General features: G+C 37.7%; 1 protein-coding gene across 9 annotated transcripts in view; it reads left to right on the top strand.

Moving 5' to 3' along the window:
* UBE3A (ubiquitin protein ligase E3A) overlaps nucleotides 1-18,558 on the top strand; it is a 54,090-nt gene that overhangs the window by 23,839 nt on the left and 11,693 nt on the right. For all 9 annotated transcript variants that reach the window (XM_061377673.1, XM_061377674.1, XM_061377666.1 and 6 more), the window contains 2 exons: nucleotides 8,309-8,619; nucleotides 12,461-13,716. In XM_061377673.1, coding sequence (XP_061233657.1) covers nucleotides 8,424-8,619; nucleotides 12,461-13,716 — 1,452 coding nt within the window. In that variant the 5' untranslated portion in view covers nucleotides 8,309-8,423. The remainder of the gene's footprint in view (nucleotides 1-8,308; nucleotides 8,620-12,460; nucleotides 13,717-18,558) is intronic.

Genomic DNA, 18,558 nt, shown 5'->3' on the forward strand with positions numbered 1-18,558 from the left:
TGGCTTTCTGTGCATTCATCTTTAATTTCTGTTTTTGAGGATTGGATGCTTTCAAATTTGAAACTTCCTCCCCCTTTTTTATATCAGAAATTTGACATCACACACACGCCCCCACACAGAGATTTAAAGTGGAGTAGACTTGATAGTTTGGGTTGTTTCCTTTGAAAGAATGGAAAAATGAAAATTCTGCAGCAGCCGCAAAATATGCCAGAAAAACAAATTGCAACCAGTACAAATATGTACAGTAACTGTATAAGTATTAGTGTTTCATACTACATAATTGCAGATGACATTCTAAGTGCTTTCAAGACATAGAGTGCCTTAAGTTAGTTTCTAATTAGTCATAGCTGAAAGCAGAGGTGGGTTTGCATGACAACCATGGGACATGCTGCTCCTGGCCTCTGTATCAAACTTTGACACATAGGGTGATTTATGTGGCATTTGCTGCTTGTTTTTTTGCCATTCTTCAGAGAAGAAGGTGTAAGAAATATCTTTATGTACAGTTGCAGCTTTGCACTGTATTGTACATGGCTGGGGGGTTGGAACTAGATGATCTTAAGGTCCTTTCTAACCCTAACTATTGTACTGTGGTGTGTCTAGGATGAATGAAAAGATTTCCTCTTGCAATGCGTCATTTATACCCAGACAGTGATTCACTGAGGAAGCTTCATCAGTTAATAAGACTGCATTGACCCACTCAAGAATTATTACTTTCTTAAATTTACCAACTACTTCAGTTACAACTAAGTGTCTGGTTTACCTTTACTTCCAAGAGCAAAAGTGCAGTTTTATAGAAGTGCAGTTTGGCTGAGTTTTATAGTGAAAGAAAAGGAATTCCAGGTTTTGCACTAGAAGACATAAGTGGAGCAAATGTATTGTAGTCCTCTGTTCCCATGGAGCTTGAAGGATGCTGTAAATTTACCAGTTAAAAATAGATGAAGGAAAGCTTAAAGAGGAGAGATCATTCTCTCTGGAACTGTCTAATCCATGAACGGTAGGTTGTTGTTAAACTAGAAACTTAGGTGTTTCAGTCTTACGATCCATATTATTTGCACTTACTTTCTGCGTGACCATGGTCATCTTTCTAGGGCAGCGTCATGCAGAATGAAGGCATAATGAAGGAATGCTACCGTGAAAGCCTAACTTGAACATGTTCTAGAGTCTCTACTAACAGAGTTGTGTGATTGTCATTTGCTTGTATATGATGATGTTTCTTCAAGTTATACAAGATTGATCAGCACTTATGTCTCTTTGCAAGGCCTGTGGTGCAAAGGTTAGATATAAATCAGTATTTTTGTCTGAAATATTTTGTCTCCCATGTCATGCTTTCTACTGAAACACTACAGTGGTCCACAAGTAGACAATTGGAATCAGTGTCTTCAAGTTACTCTCTCTATCTCTTCTGATACCTCACTGCAGTGCTAATACTAATCTCCTTTCTTTGCTTGATCAGAATACAGGATATAAATTTCATACTTGACAAAGTTAAGCTTTTTCAGTAGAGTACATGAAGTTTAATTGTACTTGCTCAAGTGCCAGGACTTCTTTAATCGAGGGAAAGTATCCTAAAAAGTATGTCTTACGCTCAGTGTCTGATTAAAGTATTCACTATTAGTTTTGTCCTGAATATAAAAGGCTGAAGGATTCCTGCAACTGTGTGAAGTTACTGTCATTTCATTACTTTCCAATACAGTCAAAATTGGTTTTATAGCAGCCTAACAGCCTGTACAGAGTATTAGAGTTTAGGATTCTGTACTAGATAATTTAAAACAAAATTTGGAGAACTGTTGAAATGTTTTGTTTGTTTAGATATGATTATTCTTTGGGAATTTAACAGCTGATAACTATCGCATACTTTTCTTTAAAATACTAACAAATTTGTTCAAAGAGAGTAAGATGTTGTAAGCTTATAATCAGTCCAACTTGTAATATGTTTATCCTGGCAGTTACTCAGATTTCTTTGTAGTTAAATAAATTTATGGGCTTTTCTATGAAGGGTATATTTTCCCTTTTCAAAAGGTACTAATTCTGTAAAAATGAGTGTAATATTTAAAACATAGTCAAGTATGCCTGCAGTCATTACCAATTATAGTAATTGCCTAATAATTGTTTCCCTGTAATCAGTTACTTAATGGCTTCAGGCCTGTAATATTGTGGGGCTTGGGTTAGAGAAGGTGGGGAGCAGCAGGGACTGGGGATTTTTCCTGAAATTGCTTGGATCGAAAAGCCAGGATGTAATTGATGCATAATTCATCTCTCAGTTTTATGGCTAATTGAATGTTGGAGGATCACATAGGTGACAGGGCACTGCAATGCTTCTTAAGGACAGATAGGAACCACAGTATGAAACAAGTTGGGGTGTGGAATGACATTATTTCTGAAGAGTCCTGAAACTAATAACCTGAAGAGGAAAGGGCAGTAATGAAGGGTGCTTTTCTAATAGGACTGTATTAAGGTAATTTGTCTGTGATACAGGATTGAGGGATAAGTGCTGTGTTATAGACCCTTTCTCTCTCTGTCTGTCTTCATTCTTCTGTAAAACAAGAACAGCTCTTTTGTTCTCAGGTTCACCCTTCTTGAGGAAGTGCCATGTCTTCATCAGCACATGTTGTTCCCATAGGCACAGTGTACCTAAGACACGTGGTGGGGAGGGAGGTCCCTTGGGTGACGCCACTGCGGTCCAAGGGGTTCATGGTGTGCACCCCAGCTGTTGGGGCTTACCATACTCTACTTGGGGGTGTTGGTCAATGAGAAAATGAACATGAGCCAGCAGTGTGCACTTACAGCCCAGAAAGCCAACTGTATCCTGGGCTGCATCAAAAGGAGCGTGACCAGCAGGTCGAAGGAGGTGATCCTGCCCCTTTATTCTGCTCTCGTGAGACCTCACTTGGAGTATTGTGTACAGTTCTGGTGTCCTCAACCTCAAAAGGACATGGATCTGTTGGAACAAGTCCAGAGGAGGGCCACGAGATTGATCAGGTGGCTGGAGCACCTCCCATATGAAGGTCGGCTGAGAAAGTTGTGGCTGTTCAGCCTGGAGAAGAGAAGGCCGCGTGGAGACCTCATAGCAGCCTTCCAGTATCTGAAGGGGGCATATAGGGATGCTGGGGATGGACTCTTCATTAGGGAGTGTAGTGGTAGATCAAGGGGTAATGGGTTAAAACTTAAACAGGGGAAGTTTAGATTGGATATAAGGAGGAAATTCTTTCCTGTTATGGTGGTGAGGCACTGGAATAGGTTGTCCAGGGACGTTGTGACTGCTTCATCTTTGGCAGTGTTCAAGGCTAGGTTGGACGAGGCCTTGGGTAATATGGTTTAGAGCGAGGTGTCCCTGTCCATGGCAGGGGGGTTGGAACTTGATGATCTTAAGGTCCTTTCCAACCCTAACTATTCTATGATTCTATTCTATACTGGAAAGAACGGGGTTTGGAAAATGTGAGCTCCATGTGCTATGTGCATTTGCAGGCGTACATTCGCTGAAGTGGCAGTAGCTAAGGCAGGCAAAGGATGTTGCAACACTGCTGGAACAGAGGACTCAGCTCCAACGCTGGGTGGAGTGTTTGGCAGTTCAGTGTGGAGGCAACTCCGAAGGGTCTGTGTGGGCAGTGCTTTTACGGGAAGTTTATATTCTCTAACATTGCTGTTCTTAACTAAACAGAAGCAGGAAACCAACATGCAGGGTTTGAAACTGAAATTCTTAGAAAGCAGTATTTGACAGATGTTCATCCATAAGCCACACTTTAACAGCTTTCTGTTGCTGGTCATCTTAATATCCTAAGTATATAATTGTTGCAGGTGTGAAGTCTCTTTATGCTCCTCTGTGTTAAGGAATATATTGAAAGTTGGTTTACTATTAGTACTAAAAAATCTATTCCCTGGAATTTTCCTACCCAGAAGACAAACATAAATTTCTTCTGGTTTCCATATACATGAATGTTTTTGTTGTGTTTTTTGTTTGGTTTTGGTTTGTGGTTTTGGTGGTTGTGTTTTGTTTTGTGGTTTTTTTTTGTTATTAGTTTGGGTTTTTGGGGGGGGGTTGGTTATATTTTATTTAATTTTTTTTTTCCACATCTTAGAGTGATGTCAAACTTTTTTGTAGAAATAACATAAAAGTTATGTCCCAAGCAAAAAACAATCAGAAATATGTATGAAGGTTTCAAGTTTAGGTAAACTTAAAGCTAAAATTATGCAGTTATTTTTTATTTCAGGCAAGTTTTGAAATTTGGATGGAAAAATTTTTGTTTTGTAGGTGGACTCTAAAGAATTATGCTTCACATTTTTTCTAGAATTCCTTAAATGTTTAAATCTTCCTCTTTTTTCTGTGACAAAAGTTTCCTTTTTATAGTTTTCTTTTTGTGGTACTTGTCTGTATTTAATTTGAGAAATGAAAATTCGATGCTATTACATAGGAACTTTTGAACCAGTGCATGCCATCTCGTTTCGTATAGGTTTTAGACATTTGGAAATGACTTTACAACCCAAAATGCAGCCCACCTTTGCCTAAGTATTTTGAAAGGCAGAGGCTCTGTGGTGCACGTTTCTTTTGATACTCCACAGTTTCGGCAGCATTTAAATTACAAATGCAAAGTATTTATCACCTGGCTTTTTATTAGTTAAAGAGCAATTAAATAGTATAAAGGCTTTTTTTTTTTGCCCAAGTACTACAAAAGTAAGTCAGTGAATATTAATATATTTTTAAATGGAAAAATGATGCTCATGAAATTGTTGGACTTTGGGAAGGAAGGTGATGTCTTTTTTAGTTGCCTTTCCTCTTCACTGCAGTAGTGTGTCTTTGTTTGAGGAGGTTATTCAAGGCCCAGTGTGTGAGAAGTTATCTTTAGCCCATAAGGATATGCCTGTGAAATGTTTACAACTGCACACTGGTGCAGTTTCATACTTGGATGTGCAACAGCACTGTGAGTCTTGGCAGTCAGTCATTGAATCCTCAGTAACGCTAGGAGGTGTCTGTGTGCTAACATACAGTAAACTGGTAATCAAATTTATAAGGGACCAGTTAATCTTCATTAGATCATTGTATAGGATCTTAAAGGGAGCTGCAGTCTTCACTGTGTAGCATGAGCTAAGAATAGAGATAGGTTTTATGTTACCTTGCTTAATGACCCAGTTTTAATGTCTCAAGCTAAGAACTTGAGTTTTCTGCATCCTAAATGAGCAAGGGAATGTAGAAAGCGATCAAGTTTTCACCTCTGGAGAGCAGGGAAGGTATGCTACTTTCTTTTTTTTTATTCTCAATAATATAGGAAATGTGGCACCAGCCACTGACAATAATTCGTCAAGTACCAATGGGAATGTTGTATGGAGTAACTTAGTGTTCTGTAAAATCACACACTGGCTTACTCAGGCTGCGTTCTCTGTAAGTGCTTTCATGGATGGAGCTCAGTAAGGGTAGCTCTTGTGGAAGGCTCAGTAAATTCCCTTCTACCTTTTGAGGTCTGTATCCTTGCTTTGAGTATGACCTTTTTTATTTACTTAAAAAATTTATCTGAGGCCATGCTAAAGTCTGTGGAACAGCCCACTGGGAAGAGGTGGGAAGACATTTAATTAGCTGATTAAAAAAAAAAAAGAACAGAAAAGAAAAACTGAGCTTTCAGGCAGACTTCTGTCTCTGATCGAATTTCACAGAACTTGAGGCAGTGAGTCCGCAGCTACAAGTCAAAATGAAAATGTTTGTACAAACAGCATTATTGTAGGCATGGCACAGTTTGAGAAGTAATTGGTGGTTAAATATTGGAAGCAAAATATCCTGTCCCTCAGAAGTTAACTGTTAGAGACAAGTCAAAGCTTAGCTTTGTCTCCTGGCATCTCCGGATGTCATTGAAGTGTCATTTAATACATTAAAATTTGTTGTTAATATATCAGTGTTTATGCATTAAAATAACTTTATTCAGACGAGATAAGCAAGCTAGAAAGGTGTGCACACCTCTGCAAGAGTTAACAATTTCTCCGATTTGAAAATGTAAGTTCTCCCTTCTTAAGGTATTGGTAAGCTTTTCATGATATATTTGATCTGAATAACAACTCCAGCTGCTTTAACTTCTTAAATACCCCTTTTTATACATGCACACACAGAGATATATACAACACATTATAGAAATACCCACACTTAGAACAGCTCTGAGAAATAATCCATGTAATGTTTGTGGGTGTATTACATAGGTCAGAAGATTATGGCAAAAAAATTGTGATCTATGTATAGACTGCAGTGGAGGAGTAAGATGGAAGGATAACATGGTAACGTGTATATGAAATAATGACCATTTTGTATGCATAGGAGAGACTGAAAGAGGAGTAAATAAGGAGCATTTTGGAGAGACGGGTGGCCATAGCTCAAGTGTAAAAATTCAGTATTAACAAAGGAAGGTTTTCACATGATATAATTACCTGCTTACAAATGACAATATCTCACACTATAAATCTGAAGGTCTGGAATGACTGCAATGATCAAAGCATGGAATCTTGTCATTCAGAAATAGATGTTTGCAAAATCATGTACTGGTCTAAGCTGTATTAAAACACATGTTTGTTTTTTGTGGGTTTTTTTAAAGCCTTTGTCCTGAAGGCTGAAGTATGAAAGACAAGATCAGAAAACCCTTGCATTTTTATGAGTACATGGAGAAACACAAGTTTTGAGTCTACATATAAAAATGGGAGAGGCTAGAACTCTTTTCCTTCAATCAGAATGCCGCTATTCCCTGTTTATACAGTGGTGCTTTTGATGGTATTGCTCGTGCTGCATTTTTTATTTATATTTTTTTTATGATCTTTCTCCTCCCTCTCAAAGTGCCAGGGAAACTTCCCTATTTATTTTTTTTTTTTTTTGTCATGGAATGCACTGGCGCATTTGGAAGGTCAAGTAGACATGAAGGTAATGATATTCTTTGTAAGAAGTATTTTCTTCCCTAGGCTCATGAGATACTGAAGGGTGAAAAGGAAGGAGTAAAGGTGTTATTGCTGAATAATACATGGCTCGATAGTTACTTTCAGAACTTGGAGACATTTTCGCTTCTAAAGCGGCTACATTGAAACTCGTGATATTTAACCAAGCAGTATTAAGACCTAGAGTACTGAGCAGTACCGGTCGGTCTAGCCCTTCAGTTCTCTCATGCTTATTCTGTGCAGAATTTATGCATGCGTCAACATTAGAAGAGGCAACTTTAACATAATTTCTGATTAAAATCTTGCTTCACAAGTTCTAATCTTTATAGTGTACCGTATCACTAAAATTAGGTAAAAAGCTCCCATGTTTCACCTAATAAAAATGTTTGAAATGTTTCATATCTGGTATTTTTCATTAATAACTTGTTTTCTTAAACCCCAAAAACTTCATTTCTTGCCAAAATGTGATCAAATATGTCACTCTAGGTGCGGCATGCAGCTGCTTCTGTCCCAGTTACCTACAGCTTTCCAGTGATTTCTTTACTATTTGCATGTTTCTGCATAAGTCTGTGACCTTAGTAATTGGCCAGTTAAATTTTCTTGTGTGTATATATAGTACTGAGCACAGTGACTTGTATAGTAATGCACTTGTAATTTTTCAGCATACATACTTGCCATGTATAATTGCAGGAGAAAGGAGAGGATTGGGTGAATAGCTTTTTTGAGAACCATATACCTTATTAAGCCGAGGGGAATTACATTCAACCTTGAGCTCATCTGTGGTTGTGGTTTTGTCATCAGTTTAATTAACCAGGCAATATTTTTCCTACAGATTTAAACAGACTAAATATCTGAAACCTTAATTCATCTGGAGTCTTGTTTAAAAAATGGTTTAGATTTTTAAAGGCTTTAGATGGTATTGGTGTAGTATTGATAGTGTTACTAAATAAATGCCTGAATTGTTTGTATTTCATATCTCTTCCCTCTGTCTGTCAGTGGCAATCTACCTCAGTACTATACATCAGACTTAATCACCTGTGTGAGATCCGGTTCTGCTTCATTTGAAGCCTTGCTTTGCATCTGAATTGGTCTCTCTTCTAGTGATAATTGAGATTGTTCAGAACTGAACAAGATTGTGTCCACTGTAGCGCTAAAATGTAAAGCTGAAAACTGCATAAGTAGGATTTACCTTCCACTTAGGTAGGACCCACAAATTAAATTGTGTTAAATATACTTGCATTTGTCAAGATGAGAATCCTGCATTTAAAAACCCTCCTGATGTGTCCTTTCTGACACAGAAATCTTGTGTTTCGGTGCCTGACTAATCTCTGCCTTGCTGATGCTTTTGAATGAGCTTTGTGTATGAAAGCTCTACTAATCCTTGTACTTACTGTTTGAATGTTTGCTACAGGAAGCGAGCAGCTGCAAAGCATCTAATAGAGCGCTACTACCACCAGTTAACTGAGGGCTGTGGAAATGAAGCCTGCACGAATGAATTTTGTGCTTCCTGTCCAACTTTTCTCCGTATGGATAACAATGCAGCAGCCATTAAGGCCCTCGAGCTTTATAAGATTAATGCAAAACTCTGTGATCCTCATCCCTCCAAGAAAGGAACGAGCTCAGCTTACCTAGAAAACAATTCCAAAGGTGCCCATAACAATTCCTGCACTGACAGAAAAATGAACAAGAAGGAAATGCAAGGCCCGAGAGATGACTTTAAAGGTAAGAAGTTACTTTAGTTATTTTTCAGTAAAATACATTTCATATGCATAATAACGGAGTTCAGTGTGGTGGTGTTCTGCTGAATGCGGGAGGTTTCTGCTGACTTTAAAATACAATATTGGGCAATCGGATATTTTACTGTGGAATCTGAAAAATGGTTGGATTAATGCTGATTCTAAATCTGTATCTTTACCATGTCCCTGTTAAAATCCATGTGCATTTGTTGCTTTCTGAGATAACTGGATTTGCAAATATGGAGAGATTGTTTTTTTAAAATGTTGTTGTATGTCTGCTTTAGTTTCACAACTCTTCTGTAGTTAATGAGTTATAAAGGTTATGCTTTAACTAGTTCCAGTTCTGTTAAGAAACAGATGAAGAAAAAATGATACAGTGGATGATAAGGCAGTACTTCGACCAAGCTAAAAATTAAGCAAAGTCATTTCTAAGCCAATGTACAAAAATTAAAAACTGTTCTGTATGTCTTTTATAACTTCTAGTTAGCTTTTTAAACTCTATAGGATAGTAAATACATACTAGTGTTGTCAAAACCCGTGGTGCAAGCAGAAGCTAAATGAAATTAAAGCCCTTAACCTTTGAGCAGACCTTTAAGTATCATTGCTGTAAGTGGTATAAACACAGAAGTTCAGATTCATTCACTCTAAAGAAGGTGAAACTGTTTACAGGAAAGAATTCAGAAGTCCTACAGAATCAGCAATAAACATAGTACTGTGTTGTAAGATGCTCCAGTCAATACTTACCTGCATCTGTTTGTTCTTTATCTGATGCACAGATAAATTTGTTCTGAAATTATTTATGATCTGAGTAAGCAGAGAGACAAACAGTAGGTAGGGGAAAGGGAAGCCAGTGTATTGTGAGGTGGGCAAGAGGAACATTAGGTCTGTTTTGTGATTTGTCTCTTGATTTTGTGTATTTTTAATGGAGGCGTCTATGTACAGAACTTTCCTCCTTCGTTCTGATCATGCTGTCCTCTCTCCCCAAGATAGATGTCTAAGAGTCCTCTCAAACCATTTGCAGAGTCAGTCTGTTGTCTGAAGCAGTGACTCAGACTTGATGTGTTGCAGCATCTCAATTATTGACCCGTCTTTGTAGCTATATGGACAGAGATCATTAATGCATTCTTAAAGGCCATTGGAGACTCTTAATTACCTTTGGAATTGGATGATGTCTAAGGAATTCAGCACTCTGAATTGTTTGGGGTTTTTTTAAATCCATCTGCAGTAACAGTTACTGTGAAAACTGCAGCTAAGCCAAGGAAGAAGATATGCAGCTTGCTTTTATGCTTGACATAGAATTGAAAGTTCTAAATAAAACAGAAGAAATAACCTTCAGAATCAATAATTTAAATTACTTTTCTGTAGTGCTAAGCCCTAAGACTATTACGTGGAGAAAAATGTACCTGTAGGCTGTTGTCAGTATGTCAGTAATATCTTAGATGGCTGTCCAAAAAGAGGAAGGGAATTATCAAATCATAAAACTATAAAAAAGCATGCGTAACAAATGTAGTCAGAGAGAGAGAGTGCCATTTCAAAATCTGTGTCATTATTACCTGGGAAAATCTTTTCAACTTGTGGAAAGTAATGTTTGTCCAAAACGTGGAACTGTAAGCAGAGAACATCGGTGGACAGGCAGTGAGCGCACAATCATAACAAAGTTTCCATAAGGGATAATGAAAAGATAATTAATAAATTTGTTAACTGGGGAGTGTTGTTGGCAGTATGTATGCCACATGCAGTCTTTCTCAGAGTCAAGGATCATGGCTAAAGCGTGACTTCATGTACAGATTTGTCATGGAGTATTACTGAGACCAAGGATCAGAAGAGATACACTTACTTTGCTGGATCGCTTAGTTGTAATAGGAAGGGTGAGAAGAGAAGGCATGTAAAAGTTCACATATCCACACACAAGTTGACTAAAATTGACTTGAGGTAGAAGAAAACTTCACTATACATTTGTTATTCTCTCGCTGCTGTATTGTGCTATACTACATTTGTTCTCACTACTGTAAAGTAAAAATGGGGCAGACTCTTCTGATAGCTCAGAGGATGGTCGAAGGATACGATTTAGAACTGTTATGAAACTGCTAATGGTAATACTAAATATTTTATCTGGAAATAGCACATGGCTAGATTCTTTAATACTAAATACTGAAACGTTTAAAAGAATGACTGGGGAATTCCTGTTGTGAGTACAGAAATCTGAAGAGTAATATACTGTTAAATAGTCAACTTCTGCTGATAATTTTTATGCTGTGAATAACCTATGCAATCCAGTGTTAGTGAACTTGAGGCTGTGGCCCTCATTTTGAAGAGCTATGGCATGAAATAGCATCTGTATCAGCAGTTAATTTTCTTTTAGTCAAGTTTGCTTCTGGAACGTGCACCACAGCAGGTACAAATAGGAGATGTTGCGCTAAGCTTGAATCCTTTCATAATATTTTTTCACTGTCTTTGAATTGGTTGGAAGTCAATTTCAGTACCGTGACATAAGCTTAGTCTTTCCTGTGTTGTATGTGCTCTAACAATGGCTTAGGAATCTGCAGAAATCAATAGGTTGTCTGTCTTGGCATCATTTAGTTTGTATTTTTAATTTAATGACTGCTTGGAATGAATAGTAGTGTAGGCAGTCACATTTCAAAATACTTTTAACATAGAACTGTCTTTATTAAAATTATACACTTCCTTCTTTCTGCACAGGTAGTTGATCTAGCATGGTTAGTGAATACAGTGCTGTGATGAGCGTTTCTTAGCTCTCCAGAGATGCTATTAAACAGATTCTGTTCTAGCTCTGAATTATGTGTCAGTTCAGAAGAATCTGCTTAAACTAGAACATCTTTTCAGGGTCTGATCATGTGGTAATTCTACTCTAAATCATCACCTGATGTGAGAGAATCTGTGGGTTCTGTTTGAGAAGAAGCATAGAAAAGATATAAATCTTTTTTTCTTTAGAAAAAAGAAGAAAGATTTCATATTAAAGAAAGAACTTTAATATCAGGGGTTTGGGGGAGAGGTGGCAACAGGCAGGTATTTGGAGTGCATGCAGATGATGCATGTAAACCAGCTGGTTCATCTGAATAGTATGTTGATGAGTATACTCAAGATGTTTGTCTCTCTGAGGCCTAATGTACAAAGAAATAACCCACATATTCAACTGTGTAATTTAGAAGCAGCATAAATTTCTGAGCATGTATTGTGGTTTTGGGGAGGATTTTCAGGCATCAGTTCAGAATAAAAACAGTTGCAGAAAGCTTTAAAAATAAAAGTAAGATCTCATATTCCCATTAAAATTCAACAAAACTAACTATTGGATCTTTTTTTAAAAGTCTACTTCTAAGGGAGAATTAATGTGTGAAGTCCATGCATATCTGCTGTGTCTGAAAAAAGATATTGATACAGTTTAGTTGGTATATAGCTTAATGACTTACACATTAACTGTGCAGACCTACCAGAAGACTGTGTTGTCACAGAGTCGTATTCATTAAGTCTTTCAAAGATTAAACATCTTAGTGATTGATTTAGTTGCTCTTGTTTATATGATAAAATATTAACTACCAAATGCTGCTAATTGGCTGCAAAACAGTTTTACTGTTGAGCATGTTCTCTATCAGGGATCGACATCCATAAATAAGATGTTTTACATAATCATAGTGAATGAAATCATGATTCTTCATGCTAATGAAATTATAAAGTATCTGTCTTAAATTTATCCAACACTGACACTGTTTTGGTTTGGGTTTTTTTTTTCTGGTGTTAATGATGATACACATTAAGAGCAAATCAGAAGTATTTTATCTCAACAAAATTAATACTTTGTCTTTTTATAGATGTGACTTTTCTAACAGAAGACAAGATATATGAAATTCTTGAACTATGTCGGGAGAAAGAGGATTATTCCCCTTTAATCCGGGTGATTGGGAGAGTATTTTCTAGTGCTGAAGCACTAGTACAGAGTTTCCGAAAAGCCAAGCAGCACACGAAGGAGGAGCTCAAGTCTCTTCAAGGAAAGGATGAAGACAAAGATGAAGATGAAAAGGAAAAAGCTGCCTGTTCGGCTGCTGCTATGGAAGAAGATTCAGGTGCATCATCATCTTCATCATCAAGAATAGGTGATAACACACAGGGAGATAATAACCTCCAAAAACTAGGTCCAGATGAAGTGTCTGTAGATATTGAAGCAGTCAGACGGGTCTACGATAGATTACTGTCTAACGAAAAAATAGAAACTGCCTTTTTAAATGCACTTGTGTACTTGTCACCTAATGTGGAATGTGACTTGACTTACCATAATGTGTACTCTCGGGATCCTAACTATCTGAATTTGTTTATTATCGTTATGGAGAATGGCAATCTTCATAGCCCAGAATACCTGGAAATGGCTCTACCATTGTTTTGCAAAGCAATGAGCAAACTGCCCCTTGCAGCTCAAGCAAAACTAGTCAGATTGTGGTCTAAGTACAGAGCAGACCAAATTCGGAGAATGATGGAAACATTTCAGCAACTTATTACTTACAAAGTCATAAGCAATGAGTTCAGTAGTCGTAACCTAGTGAATGATGATGATGCTGTTGTTGCTGCTTCAAAGTGCTTGAAAATGGTTTACTATGCAAATGTAGTAGGAGGGGATGTGGATACAGATCATAATGAAGAGGAAGATGAAGAACCCATCCCAGAATCAAGTGAACTAACACTTCAAGAGCTTTTGGGTGAGGAAAGAAGAAATAAAAAAGGTCCTCGAGTGGACCCACTGGAAACTGAACTTGGTGTTAAAACTATAGATTGCAGAAAACCGCTTATCCCATTTGAAGAATTTATTAATGAACCACTGAATGATGTTCTAGAAATGGACAAAGACTACACTTTCTTCAAAGTAGAAACAGAAAATAAATTCTCTTTTATGACCTGCCCCTTCATATTGAATGCTGTTACCAAGAACCTGGGATTGTATTATGACAACAGAATCCGGATGTACAGTGAAAGACGCATAACTGTGCTCTACAGCTTAGTTCAAGGACAGCAGCTCAACCCATATTTGCGACTTAAAGTGAGACGTGATCACATCATAGATGATGCGCTTGTCCGGGTAAGTCATGCAACAACATGGAACTTAACGTTGTTGGTTCTGACTACTGCGAACTATGTGGGCTTTGACTTACTGAAAAGGACTGTGTGTGTGCAGTGGTTTATGTACTAGATTTCCTCTAGAAGAAACTCAGATAGCTTTACCATATTAAATTTGAATTTTACACGTGCTGCTGAAGATTTGTATGTTAAGCAGAACTGCTTCTACTCTGGGTGATTGCAGACTTAGGAATTTTAAAGTGTCAAATAGTTCTTACTCCCCATTAACAGATTCTGCAGTTACAACTTACTCTTATGTTTTGGTACTTTTCCTTTGTCCTGTGGAGTGTCTTGGATCATCTTCTGATAGCAGAATTTTTCAAATGGAGATTGGAATTAAAACTTTTCGGTTGTGTACTCTTGTTGTGGACTTCTGAATTTTGAGATGTAAAATGTGGAGTGCCTGCATAAGTAGAACTTCTCACTTTAAGAGTTGTTGCAATTTGGTGCAAATACTGGTATGACTGAGGAAAGAGAACAGACCTGTTGGTACCTGAGAGCTGTGAGAGCAGGTTGTTTCTGAATATGCTGGCTTCCTAAAGTAAAACCCATTTGTTCACACATTTTTGGAAGATGGGACTTACGGAGGATACAAACTATAAAGAATACTTCACAGAAAATTTTCCTGTAAATCTGCCCTTTAATTTTAGGACTTTTCCTACTTCTAGTTTTTCACTTAAAAGCTGTTATTTCTCAGAAGCTCATTTTTCTGTGTTCTGTTATTAAAGCACAACACTGTTTGCAAAATTGGAAATTCAAATATAGCTTTAAAGCTTGCTGAAGAGCCAGACAGGTGTTTAGAGAAACTCTGGAAAAGTATCTCCTTTTGCCTCTCAGCTCAGCTCAGTTACTTTTAGTTAAATTTGATGACTTTAACTGCTGCTGAAGGTCAATTGTGAGAGCCCTAAATGAGCTCCCACCTTGATTTTTCTGTGTACCTATGAATTTCCAGATGGGCTAGCTATTTCCTGAGAATTGCCATCCCTCCCAGTTTTACATTATCAGCAGACTTGCTGAGGGTATGCTGTCCCTTCATCCAATGATGAGTAAATTGAACAAAACTAGACCCAGTACTGACCCCCGGGGATCACCACAAGCTACAGTCCTCTGACTAGGCTCCACCGCTGATGATAATCCTTTGAGCACTGCCATTCAGCCCATTCTCAGGCCACCTCATTGGCCACTCATCTAACACACACTTCCTGAGCTTACCTATGAGGATGTTACAGGAGATAGTGTCAAAATCCTAGTCAAGGTAGACAACATCCACTGCTTTCCCCTCATCTACCCAGCCAGTCATTCCATCATAAAAGGCTATCAGATTGGTCAAGCACAATTTCCCCTTGGTGAACCCACACAGACTACTCCTAATAAACCTTCTTGTCCTCCACATACTTGGAGGTGACATCCGGGATCACAGGGATGAGCTATTCCATCACCTTTCCAGAGATGGAGGTTAGGCTGATTGGCCAGTTGGTTCCTGGGTTCCACTTCTTGCATTTTTTTAAGACTGGGGTGTTGTTATCTTCTCCCCAGTCATTGGGCACCTCTCCTGTTTGCCATGCTGTTTCAAAGGTGATAGAGAGTGGCATAGCAATAACATCTACCAGCTCCCTCAGTACTTGTGGGTGCATCCCATCAGGGCCCATAGTACAGTTGTATCCTGTTATGTTTTGGCACATTAAAGTAATGGAGCCTACATTGACTGTTCAGCTTTCTGATACATAAATACTGGGGGAAAAAAAGGGAGGGATAGTATTATCCCTTTAGGAGAAGATGGGCTAAAAAAGGATAAGAGCTAGTTTTGGAGAGATGTTTGATTTGATGTCTGTTCTAGCAGAGAGGAAGCAAACCTTCCTCTTCATGCTCATGATGGAGAAGAAAATCTGTAAATATGAGAAAAGGACACGTATTGCTTGCTCTGGAAGGAAGTTGAAATCTTTGAGGACAGTAAAAATGTTATTGTTGTTCAGAAGGCACATGGGCAACATGAAGTTAGTGCAGCTGCTGTATCACAATGGGGTCACAGCAGTTACTGCTGCGCACACTCTTGGTCTGTTGGAAATTTAGGTAATTTAAATCAAATTAAGCTCAAACATACTAATTTGTGGTGTCCTTGCAGGAGCCCTTGCACAGCCTAGCAGTCTGCGAATACATGTTTGGGCAGTTGCCATGGATCCTCTTACGGCTGTTAATTTAAGCTGTCAGAACATGCTCAATTATGGTGATCTGACTCTTGTCAAAGCCTCAAGAAGAGTAAGATTTTAAAACTGTTTATTCTGGAACAGAAAATAAAAGAGAAAGATAAAATTGTTCTAAATTCAAGTAGTCTGAGCTGAACTGTGCAGCCCAAGAATTTCTTGCAGGAAATGCTCACTAAAATGGAGTGAAGGCTTGCTGTTCTTGCCAGAGAGTATATGCCGTTTCAAACAGGTGCAACAAGGTAACTGTTGTAAGATGATGGCATTAAGAAAAAAGAGTGTTGATAAATATATGTAAGGGGTCTGCAGAGTCACCTTTTAGCTATTGATAACGTTTTAACTGATGATATGAAGTATCGGTGCTCAGAAGGACATTTTTGGGTATTCCTGAAGAAGTGTTAGGAGTTAAGAAAGGACCAAATGGAACATGTAGTAAACATTGCCTGTGTCTACTACAGTGTGCCTATGTCTGTCTCTCATTTGTTTTTTCTCATTTTAGTATCAAAAACAATGCAATAGAAATGAATTAGGAGAGTCTAGAGTCTCTTCAGAAAGACTATAAGGCCTCTTAGTGGTAAAAAAGATGACAGAGAGTACATAAAAGATGGCATGAAGAAATGGAATGAGGAATACTGGTTTTCTTAACTCATAGCACCTGCTCATATTATCAAGAAGCAGGCTTAACACAAGCAGCTTTACCTGACTACCTTAAAATTGTGGATGTCCTTGCCCAGAACTTGTAGCTTTTTATGAAAGAAAGATCCATCTAAAAGTAATGGGCATTATAGGTATTTCGTTGTGACCAATGCACAAACCTCAGAAAGTCTCTAGGCTGCAAATCTGCTGGAAGAGTGTTGTAAGGAAAGTGCTGTTCCATGGTATCGTCTCACAGCTTCTTCTGTGAGTGCCTGATCTAAGAATTGAATGCTGTTGTTACAGGTGCTTCCTGTAGCAGATTGAGAAGTGATTTTAGTAATCTTTAAACTTCACTACCATGTCCTAATTGGTCTGAAATAAGTCTTCAGTCTTGAGTACTAATCCTTAAAGTTACTTGTTCTGCCAGTGATTCTAGTCAAAGATAGTACCATGCACTGACAGCATAAAACCTAAGTGAAAGCTACACTGTGGAAGTTTGTATCAGTAATGGTTGTGGGTTTGGGTGCACTACTAAACTTCAGAAGGGAAAACTATCAGAAAGATACTGCCAAGATAATATTCTTAAGCAGTGAAAGCGTATTCTTAGATCTGTCTAGTGGCAAAACATTTCTAAAGGTGCTTAAATTACAGGTAAGTAATTAGGATTACAAATATTTTTACCCTTGAATTGTATTTTTTATTTCTGGAGTTTGAATACTTAAAGACTTTGAAGTAATTACATACTCGGATCACTAGACTTGTGTCTTCACAGAACAGTCAGTGCAGGCTGTATATGGAATAACTCTGAGAACTTCCCGATAAAAGCATTTTCATGAGTATTTATTAAAATGAGGCTGAGATTCTTATTCATATTTTCCTTATTGATGCTGGATATTTTGCAAGCAAATACATCAGTATAATTTCTTCTTGCAAATGGATGATACCAGTCTTTCTCTCCTAATTGATCGAGATAATTGAGTGATCACCAAGCTGGGTTTCTCTTATCAATATTTAATGTTTAAACTTCTAGAATTCAGTGTGTACATCTCACTGTACTTCATTAAAACAAATATGAGCACTGGTAAGTGATGTTTATTATTATTACTGCAGGATTTTTTCTTGAGAATTTGAAGCAATACATTTTAATGCAGTAAGTTGTTAAGAGTCGGTTATTAAGAGAACCGCAATTCACTCTGAAACATGTACATCTAAGCAAAAACTATTTGCACATTCATTGTTCAGTTTCTTTGCATGTATGAAACTTGCATCAGAAACTTTTTCTTTTTTTTACATTGAAATGGACATAATGAAATATGCTTGCTTTCTATTACGTATTTGTTGTATACTTGTATGTATGTTAATCTGAAAAGACATTGGGGTGAGGAATTTTGGAATTGGTAAAGCGCTAGTCCCCATATTTGTTAAGGAGCCCTTACATCTGGGAGTTGGTAGCTCAGTTTGCAGTTTTTGAAAGCAGTTAATATGCCTTTTTGCATCTAACAAGTTTAAGAGGTCAGCTGTACTTCTGCTGCATCATGTTATGTGGATGTGGTAGTATTGAAAGGAAATTTATCCTTAAATCCACTCTTCATCATCCCCTTTTTATCACTCAACAGCTATTTGTATGTGGATTTATTCTCAGATAGCAGTAATTTAATGGGTGTGAGCTACAACACACAAGTTGTGCAAGTGAAAATGTGGTGGATTCCTTCATCAGAGTCTGGCTGGTACTTGCTCACAAATTAGAAATTCAGTTTGACAAATTTCACATGGAACATAGATAGCTGGCAGGCAGCAGGCCTCTAGCTTGTAAATGACTGCTGAATATATTGATAAGCATGAACTCTTATGTGACAGCTGAAGCTAGTAGGCAGATTCTCTCAGAGTGTATTAGCAACAAAGTACTTAAGGACCTTTTTGGTTCTTTTAGAACTAAGGTGATGTATGTGTGTCCTGTTGAAAATCTC

This window comes from Neopsephotus bourkii, unplaced genomic scaffold (assembly GCF_033783945.1).
Source record: "Neopsephotus bourkii isolate Nb327-2 ecotype Australia unplaced genomic scaffold, CSIRO-AGI_Nbou_v1 NB_1760, whole genome shotgun sequence".
NCBI classification, from domain to species: Eukaryota; Metazoa; Chordata; class Aves; order Psittaciformes; family Psittacidae; genus Neopsephotus; species Neopsephotus bourkii.